The sequence below is a fragment of the Crocodylus siamensis genome, chromosome 8 (genome assembly GCF_052110815.1).
Source record: "Crocodylus siamensis isolate JL-2025a chromosome 8, ASM5211081v1, whole genome shotgun sequence".
NCBI lineage: Eukaryota > Metazoa > Chordata > Crocodylia > Crocodylidae > Crocodylus > Crocodylus siamensis.
In genome coordinates, this window is record NC_143402.1 from 43186595 (window position 1) to 43198595 (window position 12001).

The 12001-nt window shown below is 56.4% G+C and overlaps 1 protein-coding gene across 1 annotated transcript in view; it reads left to right on the forward strand.

Annotated features, from left to right (window-relative positions):
* The first annotated feature begins 851 nt into the window (after window positions 1-851).
* The window catches only part of TSC22D3 (TSC22 domain family member 3), a 66153-nt gene continuing 55003 nt past the window's right edge, over window positions 852-12001 (forward strand). Inside the window, exon 1 of the mRNA XM_090060989.1 lies at window positions 852-1389. Within this exon, the coding sequence (XP_089917115.1) occupies window positions 1067-1389 (323 nt within the window). The 5' untranslated portion in view covers window positions 852-1066. The remainder of the gene's footprint in view (window positions 1390-12001) is intronic.

Sequence of the window (12001 nt, forward strand, 5' to 3'; positions counted from 1 at the left end):
GGCAACTCACTTGCAGACCGGTGACCGGTCGGTCCGTGGACCACCACTTTGAGAAGCACTGCTCCATGGTGTTCCACATCCCTGTAGTGGGTGGTTCAGGCATCCTCAGGAGTTTGCTGTGTCTGGTAGTGCTGATTGTTTGGTCCAAGGTCACTTCTCTCTCCTGGCCCTTGCTGGGCAGGGAAGCAACTGGGTAAGTGTCTGACTGGAGGCCGGGAGACTGTAGCTGGCCTTAGCATAGGGCACTGCCTGTGCTTCTTTTGCACGCTTCCCAGTGTGACAGGCAAGCAGCCTTCCCTGTTTGTCCAGGAGTGCTGGGGACCAGGAGCTTGGGGAATACAGCAACTGTCTGTCATGGCAGCTGGGAACCTGCCAACTTGTTTTTCAGCTGGGCCCAGGGAGGACCCGAAGAGGGGAGCGACCTCCAGCAGAGCCACCAGCGCTACCAGGCGTGCAGCGAACCCCTGAGGAGGCCCCAGCAACCCGCCACAGGCGTCAGGGACATCCCTGGCTTGCTCAGCCTCGCAAGCCCACCAGGCAACCTCAGCCTCAACCTCCTTAGGCTGAGGCAGCCCGTGATACGATAAGACTCGGCCCCGCTTGCCCCCCAGCACCGCCAGCTCTTGGTTTTCCCTCAGGAGAACAAGCCCGTGTGGGGTCAGGAGCTGCGGGAGGCCAGAGCGCGGCAGGACCCCGGCCGGGGGGCGGCGGGACTTTCCCGGGCGCGGAGGAAGCGCGGAGCCGGCGCCCGGGCGGGGCGGGCGGGAGGCGGGGCGCGCTCCGGGCCGGGACGCCGCTGCACCAATCAGGCGCGGGCGAGCGCTCCGGCGCGGAGCCAGTGGCGGAGCAGTGCGTGCGGGGTGCGGGCGCCGGGCTCCGCCGCAGCTGTTGATCGCCGCCCGCCGCGCCCCGCCCCGCCCCGCCCGCGCCGCGGGGGAGCTGAGCGGCGCCCAGCCCGTGCCGGGGCAGCGGAGCCGGCGGCGGAGCCTGGGGAGCGGGCGCGGGGCCCCGCTGGTTCCGCAGGCTGGAGGGCTTCACGCCACCGCCGCGGGGCCGGGTGCCCAGGATGTCCTCGTCGTCCTCGGAGGAGTGCCGCTCGCCCGTGGGGCTGGACTGCTGCAGCTGCTGCCTGGACCTGGCCAACCGCAGCGGCCCCGAGGACGCGGCCGGGGGCAACGGCAACCCCCTGGGCAGCCCCACGGTGAGCAACTTCCGGCAGCTGCGGGAGCAGCTGGTGTGCGAGAACCTCAACGCCGACAAGCTGAGCAGCTTCATGCGGCAGGACTCGCTGGAGCCCGTGGTGCGGGACCCCTGCTACCTGCTCAACCAGGGCATCTGCAACCGGAACATCGACCAGACCATGCTCTCCATCCTGCTCTTCTTCCACAGGTGGGTGCCGCTGCCGCTGCCGCTGGCCCAGGGCCCTGCCGGGCGGGCAGTGGGGCCACGCGCTGGCCGCGGAGGGCTCCCCGTGCTGATCGGGATCGGGCCCGGCCAGAGCGGGGGTCCCAGGGCTGCGGTGGTTCAGAGCCCAGCACCTGTGTAAGTCTGCGTGGCTCCAGTCTGCATCTTTAGGCACCTAAATACCTGTCCAAATACAGCCCTTGGTGATCCGGTGCTCACTGTGCAACCAGCCATGGCACTGGTGAGGGCCAGGGCCCTCTAAGCCTCCCCAGCCTGGAATGAGCAATGTGAAAATAGCCCTGCTCCCACCTGGCTGGGAGGGTTGATCACACAGGACTTGCCAAGTGCAGCCCTTACCTAGTATCCCTGGCAGGCTGTGACCACATGGCTGCATCCTTCTGGTGGAGGACAGAGATACTTTTTAGGGTGAGGAGGTGGGGGTGCGGGGTCTGTAGAGCGATGGGCGCCAGCTGTGTCTGCTGCTCCTTTTGGGTCAGGCCTGGGAAATCTTGAGTGCAGTTTGCCCTGTGTGTCTGGATGCTGACTGTGGTGGTGGGGTTACTTGCCTAGCTGAGTAAGAGGCAGGTGTTTGAGTGCAGGCAGTGCAAACCCTTCTGTCAGCCTCCTGTCAGCTCAGTTCAAGCGTAGCCCTGTGCTTACCTGTTAGGAGAAATGCCATGATTGCCACACTGGCTTCCTAGTCACTCCTGGGGAAGACTGCTCTGCTGCCATGGGATAGTATCAGCATAGATAATGCAGTTAACCTTGGCTTTATGCCCACTTTTTGGAAATGGGAGACGCCTTCTGAGCTTGCTTCTGGGGCCTTATGGATAAGGGCAAGCAAAACTTGGGGGCATATGAAGCCCAGGCCTCCAGCCTTAGGCCTGCAAGTAGGATGGCTGCCAAAGGATTTGGGAACATCTGAAGCCCCAGATGTGGGCGGGGGAGGACGTTTGCCGGTAGTAGGGCCACTTATGGCTCTGGACTGACTCACAGATTTGGAATTTGTTTCAGCTAATTTGGCTTGGAAAATGGAAATTTTAAATTAAAAAAATGCTATTGTCCAGCTACTGTCCAGCTGCCACTAGCGCTGCTCCCTTCCAGGCACTGGCATTTTTCCTGGGGCATGCCAGAGGCAGCAAATCTGCTTTTAGTCATTTGGTTGGGCCCACTCCCCCTCTGGAAGCTAGGTTTCACTTTCCTGACCTGCCTTCTCTATGCAGGCAATGTCTGTGAGAGAATGAGCCCTCTCCCATATCTCATTAACATGCCTTGAAATAGCTTCATCACTTGCTAGGAGAGGGGGACACTGAGGCATGGAGAGGGACCAGCTTTCAGAGTCATGTGCAGTGCCTATGGCAGAGCTGAGACCACAACCCAGGAGTCCTGGCTGCCACCCCCCTGCTCTGACAATTGGACTACATGCCTCCCTTGAGAGAGAGTTTGCTCTTTACTTTAAAAAAAAAAAAAAAAAAAAAAAAAAGGCTTGGCCACTGACCAAGTTCTAGGAACTGGCAAAGAAGGATCCTGCCTGACCCCAGTTCATCAGTGGTGACTAATTGAGCCCAGCGTAAAGCTATTGGAGAGCCACCTTTGTGTGTCCCAGATATACTGAGGTTCATGCTGGAGAAACTGATACCTCTCTGACTGCTGGGAGCCAGGCTGCCAAGGCTTTAGTTGGGCAGGAAGCAGCACCAGCAAAGTAGAGGCCAGTTGCTGCCACGGGACTGTCTTCCGTAACTCCCCTTTCGCTTTATCTGAAATGCCAGGCCCATTGACTGCCACCAGGGATCCCCCTTCTACTGGAGGGACCCTTGAAATGGGGTTGTGGGCTGAGAACAGAGCCTGCTGTCCATCTGAGGGCATGCTCCTAAATAACTTGCCCTTTGAAGCTGTCTCTATGAGGGAAATGGCATTGATGCTGTTGTGCGGGGCAGGCTAGAGATGGATGCGAGAGGAGTCTAAGCCATGAAAACACAAGAGGCAGGAAGTGGGAGTGTGTGTAGTGGTGCAGAGCTCCACCTTAGCTGTCAAACCAGCATGATGGAACTAACCAGCTCCCTCACTCTGCATGATGCTGCCCTGTCTTTCTCCCAGGGCCCTATAACTTTCCCTTTGCCCAACAGCATCACTACCCCAACAGCAGGGACAGCTCCGGTTCAGTCAATTTCTGGGAGTCTTCTCCGGTTCTGCACATGCAAGCACGAGCCAAATCAGTGGGAAGAGACAATTTTTTAAGAGTGGCTAAAAAGTGTCCAGGTTGACTTAGGCGAAATATACTGTGGGGGGTGGAGGGGAGGTTGTGATGAAGTAGCACAGTACAGGTGAAAGCCAGCTGCGGGGAGATCAGTGCATCCGGGAGAGCTGTGTACGGTCAGCAGGCTTGTGTGTGTATAACCACAGTGGAGCTGGGCTGCCCTGGGTTATGGGAAACCGTCCTGTCACCGGCTGCCTCAACCAGTGCAAATGTGCAGAGGCATCTCACCCTACTTCCCTACACCAGGCAGTGATTGGGACTCTCTAGGGGTGAGTCCCTTTCCATATCCCTCTGGCACAGAGCAGGCAGCTGAGGCAAAGGGATGGATCTGACCTTTCCAAGGCCCCCTGCAGTGACAGTGCCTTCCATTCTGCCGGACCTGTGCCGCTTCCATTTGGCCAGGTGACTGAAGCGCTCCAGCGGCTGTAGACACCAGGTCAGGGACCAGGAGGTGGAGTCTCTATAAAACAGATGTGGAGGGAGAATTGAGCTTAGCAGGTGGCACTGCTGGGACACGCTGCTTCCTCAGGGGAGGTTAATGAACAGAGGAGGGGAGTGGAGGGTGCACAGTGGGTGTTGTACTGTTGTAGGTGTGTGTACATCACAGCCCTTTCCTAGAATGCCACAGGCCTGTCATACTCTCCCTGGGAGATGTGTTAGTGAGTGCTGGCTCACGTGCGTGAGAGCAGGGTGAGGCAAACAAATGCACACCCATTGCTGTACCTGCCTGCCAGCCTCTGGATACCTCCTCCTGCTTGCCTGCCCCCACACCCTGCTCCCTTCTGCATACATCCGCACATTCCTGCATCTCCCTTTGCATGCTTGCATGTACTCGCACATTCTGGACAACAGGAGTGTGCATCATGTTATGTACATGCAATCTGCATACAGACATGCACATATATATGCACAAACTCTTCTCAGCACCTGTTCACTCAAGCATACATTCACTATTGCATCACGCATATATGTGGATGAGAAGCACTTAGGTGCATGCACACCTGCACAGCACAAGCAGGCGGCTTAGCCTGCAGCTTGTGCATCCCCACCCATATATGCCTGCTCTCCGAACGACTCACTGCTGCCTGGTGAAGTCGGTGCTACTGGTGAACAGTCAGATGCTGAGGCAGACTGCTTGTTCAGGGACATCCTTCTGGGAGGCATTTTATGTGGGCCTTATGTAACTCAGGCTGCTGCTGAGGTGGGGAAGGGAGGGGCCAGGCCACAAGCCAAGGCAAGAGGCATTCCAGCCCAGTGTAATGGCTGCACTGGTGGGAGGCAGGAGCTGGCTCTCATTTGTAACAAAACCAATCAAGAGGAAAATAGGAGCAAGGAAGTGAGAGGGTGAGATTTCCCTCTCCCAGGGAAACCATGGGCCAATAAATCATTGGCAATGCAAACAAGAGAGGGAAATCAGACATCATCCTCCAGAGAATGCTGCTGGAGCACCCAAACCAGAGCATTAGGGCTGAGCACAGGCCAACCCCTTGCATGAGGGAGAAGGTTGCTGTGCTGGTATATAAAGGTCACATGGGCTGGGCAATATCAAGCTGCAAGCTACAGGTGCTCCCCCCCACCCCGCCTCTGCTAACCTAGGGGCAGGATTTGGACAGAGCCAGCAACTTGCTGGCATCCCCCTCCCCACACCTCAGTGAGGGTCAGACCCCCCTTCACCCTGACTGCTTAAGACCCATTATGGTGTTCATACTGGAGGATGGTGGGTGTCCTTGCAGCTGAAGGACAAGCCTGAGTATCAGCACTTTTGGGTTCTGTGACACTTGCTGTCATGGGCAGCTTTGGCTGTAACATGGGAATAGTGATCCAGACTCGCTCCCTGAGGGAGCGGGGAGGGTCAAGTTGTTTGCCTTCATGAAGTACTCGTATTTCCGTGGGGTATAGGACAAAGCAGCATCACAGTGTGTTGTCCCTCTGGCTGTGTCACCCCTGCCAGCAGCCTTCCTCTCCTCTCTTCTGAGCTGAGGGCTCCCTGCATGTGACCCTGCTCTCCCAGCAATGAGGCCCTGAGTGTGATTGCTCTGCTGGGCTGCTGAAGCCAGGAGAATAGGATGAAAGCCCCCGAGACAGAACTCCAGGCCCAGGGCTGCTGCATTGGTTTTGGGCTCTGGCACTGAGGAGGTAGCTCCCACCTGGGGTCAGAGGAAGAAATGCTGGCCACTCTGCGTCCTGCTCTCTACCAGCCTGAACTTTCTCCTTCTGGGTAATGAGGCAAGATAAACGAGAAGCAGTAGCATGGTCAGTATTGTAGGTGCTGGGTGTGGGCATGCTGATAAGCCAAACTATTAAGCACAAGCTGGAGGTTACTGCCACCTGAATGGCACCTTGACCACACCCTCAGGAAACATCTGGTAGGTTTACTGTCCCTGGTGATAACACAGATCTATTTACAGCCCAGCAGGGATAGGGGATCTTTAGCAGCAAAGCCTCCAGAGTCAGCATAAAGGTTTATGGATACACAGCAGGCTCCCTCCAGTAAACTCAAGCAAGAGACAGAAAAGGCATAAAGTCACTTACCCAGGAGACAGAGCTCAGTTGGAGAGGCCTGGGTGGGAGAGCTGGATTGGATCGTGGGGGGTGGTGGACTCAGGGGAGACCCTTTTGTGCACTCAGCTCAGCCCCAGGAGTAACTTGGCACCTCCTGTCTGGGAGCAAAGGGCCCCTCACTGGGCAGGCTACAGTGACTCCCTGCTGTTTCACATCCACTGTGCTGCTGCAGCTCCCTGAAAAGTCAGCCCTCATGCAAACCTGCCCAGGACGAAACCCTCCCATCAGGAGAACAAGCAGAGTCCTGATTTGACTGTGCTTCACATCCCCCACATGCAGGGGCATCAGTGATTGCACTGGATCAGGTCCATCAGCAAGGCGTAGTGATGGGCTGCTCTCTGCAGCACACCTGGACTCAGAACCAGTGCTTAGGGAAGACTTGAGCAAAAACAGAAAAAGCTGAAGCACAGAAAGTCGAGGAGCGACGCAGTGTGTCCACTCCAGCAGGATAAAACAGAGTAACAGGATAAAGTTGTGCAAAGGGAATGGGGGTTGCCAGGAAAATCTCATCACCAAGGTGACCATGGTGGTGTCTCCTAAGGCTGAGGAGAAGCCCCTTTGCTAGAGATATTCAAAACATCAGTGGCTGAGGCCCTGAAGAGTAGTTGATAAGGAATATTGCTGCATTGTGCATTGCACAAGTCTTTGGGGAACCTTCTTCCCTGAGCCCTGGCAGAAGGTCAGAGCTTTGCTTTGCTGTCTGTCTCCTTTTCTCTGATCCTGTTGTGTGGGTTTGTGTTGGCACTGTGCTGATTTTGGATGCACACAGTATGTAGGGGTGCATTCTCCAAAGGGCCATGCTGCCCAGTGCTGTGGCACCGGATAGGACTGAATGGGGCTGGGATACCAGGTGTAGCACTAATGTACTCTTTGGGAGGCAGACTGAAGTTTTCAGCAACTTGTATCACATTGACGGAAGCCTTTGGTGGACACTGTTGAAAGGGCAGCACAGAGCGTCCTGGATGGGCTATGCATTCTAATGGGGACAAGTGGGTTTTCCAGCAACAATGAAGTGTTGTATGAGAAAAGACACGTGTGGGTGCCTGCGTAACACGTGTGAGGGCGGGCAGGAAGCTTGTGCAATGTGAGCTGTAGCCAGACACTTGTCTCCTGGCTCTTTTCAGGTTCCAGGCTAGGGATCGCTTGCAAGGCAGTTCTCCCGAGAAGTCATGGAGAGATGACACCTCCCCCCCCCCCCAAGTCCGTGGAGAGATGACACCCCCCCCCGCCCAAGTCTGCTGCTCCGGTGTCTGCCTCTAAGCAGGGTTCACTGCTTTAGGCTTGCTGGACCTGAAAACCCAACATGGCTACCAGTTGGGAGCTGCTGGGTCACCAAACTGGGTGTGCCCCACGCCACAGCGACTGGCGGGGGCTGGGGCTGTGCACACAAGTGCCCCCAACAGCGACCCGTGTGGCAGCCTCTCCAAGCCAGCCGCTGGTGGGCACCTGGGCTTCGGGGCACTGCCAGGCTGCTTTGCAGCCCAGAGCTGTGCATGATGAGCCTGGGCTCGGCTCCAGAGCTGCCTCCCTGCCCAGCCTGGGGCCCTATGGCGCCCCAGCCCCTTGCCTCTGGGACCCCTGCCCAGGCGCCTGCCACAGCAGCGCGACCCACCCACGGGGCAGCGCGCAGGTGCGGTCCCGGGCCGGGAGGGCGCCGGGCACCGCCCTGGGGCCGGGCCGGCGCGCGCGGGGGGCGGGGCGGGTTATGCAATAGGGCGGGGCCTGGGCGGGGCCGGGCGCTAATTGGCCGAGGCGGCCGGCTGCCCCGCACAGGGGCCGCACGTGCGCGGCATGCGGGGTGCGCCGGCTGCGCGCCACGGGCCGCTTCCTCCAGGCAGCGGCGGGCAGGGCGCTGCCTAACGCAGCGCGGCGCCAGGGCCCAGCCCTAGCCTGGCACCGCCGCCCTGCGCGCCGGGAGCTGCCTCCGCGCGTCCCAGGCCGCAGACAGCTGGGCAGGGGCACGCGGTGCCCGGCCCTACGCGGATGCACAGCGAAAACCCGCTGCGCAGTTTCACGCCTGCCCCACTGTGGAAAAATACACCCTTCATAATTCATTGCATTTACATAAGGAGCAAGCACAAGCCGGATCTGTTGTTTAGCTGCAGCTTCCTTCCCGCACCTGAGGAAGGGCACTTAGTGCCTGAAAGCTGGTCTGACATCTCCAGCGAATATACAGCTGCTTTAATAAAATGTTGCCAAACAAATCGCTGCCCTTCTTAATTCTCAAAGTGAGGAGGCGTAACCGTGGACTGATTCCATGCACCACAGCTTACTGGACACACTTTGTTTCACAGAATATCTTACAAACAGCATATCATCCACATCTTGTGGTATACAACCCTGTTCAGGCGCCGAGTGAAATGCTGTTATACCTACTCCGTTGGCAATATGTAGGGGATGCATGCAGGTGCACATGCACCCGCTGAGATTGGTGTGCACTCCCTGAAAGAAGCGCAGCCAACACTGCCAGCAGGGCTTGCGAATAGTCACCACTCCCCCCACCCCCACCTGCGGGAGGTCCCCACTCGCTCAGGCCGCTGCCTGCAGGCAATCACCATGCCCCCCCCCCCTTCCGGGGGCACACATCATGCATGATGGCCTACGCCATGAAATTCAGCTGCTCCTCCCAAACCAATTGCACTCTGCTGCACAGATTCCACGTGCCCTGCACCATGGGGATCTAGACACCTACACTATACAGCCTACTGCACAGTGTGCCACAACCTGCCGTACACACAACACAACACTACTAACACACACTGTGTGCTTCAAACCAGGCAATTTACTCCCATTATTATACAATGCAAAACACTGCTCCTAGACAGAGACACACCACTGCGAAATAACATGACACATTACATACCGGTCTAAAAACTATACATATCACATGCCATAGGCAAGATGCTGCAGATGGCTGAACACAATCATACACGTGCTCTTACATGCATGGAACTGGACCCACTCCTTTCTTAAACCCTCCCCCCCGGCAGAAATGCCCTCTGTGTGCCAGTGTCTCAAGGTGTTTGTGTGGATAGGGAGGCAAGCAAGCTGGTGCTGCCTGGTCTGGCTGGTATGCTGTCCTTTGCAGGAGGACACATTGATTTAAAGGATCTTAGTCATTTGCACCACAGTTGTATTTAGCCAGGCTGGGAGCCAAATGGCCAGATTTGTAAGGGCAGGTAGATGCCAAACTCCCGTTGATGTCAGTGCACATTAGACAACTATACCTTTGCAGATTTGGCTCCAGACTGCTGCCAGGCACATGGGGAGCAGCATTGAGCTGGCACTGGCTGCCAAGGTGTGTGCACTTGGTTGTTTCACAGATCTCTGTTCTGTGGCTGTGCTTCAGCCCAGGCAGTGCCATCATGTGTTTCTCAACCTGGGACATGAAGCCAGTTTTGGGTTGGCAGGCATAGGGCAGAAGGGAGGAGTAGGAGCAGTGGAAAAGGCAGAAGAGTGGCAGGGAAAGGGAGGCAACAGATTAAATGAAAGTGCCCGGAGCAGTTTATGGCTTTCTGCTGGAGACATTTAACCCTACAGAGGTAGGAGAGTGTGTTGCAGGTGAGATTTTGTTTGTATGCTAGGTCTTGGGGCTCCCCAGCCTGATGCCTCCCTGCTCAGCAGCAACACTGAATTACAAGCTGTATCTCAGTTATTATAAGTTATAGCCCAGGACTTTGCAAGGGGGGAAAGCATTATGTTAAATGGACCCATGTTTGGGTATAAAGTGAAGCCTTTGGGTGGTTTTGGTAACCATAAACTGAATGGTTGACAGGGCCATGTACCACCTGCCTGCAGAGGCATGCTCAGCTCAGCACTGAGCCACTCAGCCAGAGCATTCATCTCGGTTCTCTGGGGAAGCTGCTTTCCTCAGCCCTGGTGGGTGCGGCTGGGAAGTCTGGCTATAGGAGATGGGCCTCTGGCCCTTAGCCAGTTGGTTCCCAGGGCCTGCTGAGGTGGAGATGCAGATCTGGGTATGCATCTTTGTAATGGAGATGCCCGTTCTTGTGAGTCCCAGGCACCTGGGAGCAGAACAGAAGACGGTTGCCGGTGGCTGGTGACCAGGAGCACCTAGGGCCTACCTCAGCATAAAGCCAGTGGCTCTGAACTTTTGTTAGTGATTGGCCCTAGGGGACCAGGTGTGGTCTTGAAGGGCTTTAAAGCAGGGCTGCAGGTTGGTCTGCCCATGTCACAGAGCCCAACAGAAAACCTGCTTCTCCTGAGGAAGTTGCAGCCACAAATGATTTACTTAAAGGGCAGGTATGCACCCCCAAATACAGGCTACAGATCATCAGGAAAGCATACAAGGAGCTCTCCTCACCACCAACTGGGTTAAAGTTGCCAGCACCAAGTTAAAATTAACCATGCCTCCTGAGTGGCTGCTCCCTGGAATAGCTCTATGCAAAGGCCCCTGCTCCTAGGTAGTGTCAAAGTGCTAGCGCTGTGTTGTTTTAACCTTGTAAAACCCCCAAAACCTTTTGCTCCCTTGCCCAGTCTGATATTGGTATGTGCCAGGATCCAGCTGCTTAGAACACAGCCCTGAGGCATGGGGTTCAGGTCAGAAAAATCCCAGCTATGGGACCCAGCGAGACAGCATCAGCCAAAACAGCCAGGAAGTGACAGGACTGAGGGCACTGCGAGTAGCATTTGGAGCCAGTGTGTACTGGAAAAGACAGCAGCACAGGGAGGAGAGGGTAGCAACATGCCTTCATGCCGGTGCTTCCTCCTACAGGGGGGGGCTGTTATAAAGTTTTTATTGCCCCTGGCTACGGGGAGGGAGGGAGGGGGAGTGAGCCATGACTAAGCTTTTCCAGTGAAGTCACGCTATCTGTTGATCTGGCTGCTATCATCACCATATCTGAGCGCATACCCCTTCACTGATCTGTCCTCACACCACCCTGTGAGGACAGAAGGCACTCTTGCCCCAAGACAGCAGCTCCAATGACTCCACTGAGGTTGCTCTAGTTGCTGAAGTGTTCACCTTGGCCACCGAAACCAGTTCCCTCAGCACAAAGTCATTCCTGTGCTTGTGTGGCCTCCTACCCCACCAGGTCACTCTGAGTGTCTGGAGTCTCAATTGTTCCTGCTGTGGTGGTGTTTAGTCATTGTGCCTCCCCTGAGTTAAACTTCCCATGCCCTCCTGCACTGGGCTTTATGAGCATACATAACTCAGTGGGGGGCAAAGGCAGAGTTTTGTGCTGTGTTCTGTTGGGCTCTAATGTGAGCGGTGCTGTGCACCAGCCTACCATTCAAGAGACCCTCCTCTGCCTCAAATAACTTGTGTGACCTTGGGCAAGTCAGTTCTCTTTGTGCTTAGTTTCCCATCTGGCACAGGTAGAAGTAATGGGGCTTCCTGCTAGAGGAGTACAGGCTGTGTGAATGGAGCTCTGATGTTGCAGCCTTGGGGGTTCCAGGCATGCCTAGATAGACTGTTCTCTGGGCAGTGCCTGACTCAGGGCAGTGAAGGGGCTGTGCTGGGAGCAAGGCTTAGCCCGGACCCTGAGAACTGGCCAGTGCCCTGTTTGGGAAAGCTTGAGCTTTGCTCTGCTGTCTGGGGAGTTGTGGTGTCTCATCCCAGGGTCTTGGAGCAGAGTGGCCACATCAGGGAATGGTCTTCCTCCTGGGCTGGGGGTTATGTCCCATGTACAGAACTCAAAGGGCTCAAGGTTCATCCTGGCTTTGCCACTTGCTTTAAGAGCTGGAGTGAGTTGTGGACCTGCCCTGGGCATCAGTTTCCCTGTCAAGTTAGAGCTGCGATGGGCTTTGAAATCCCTGGAT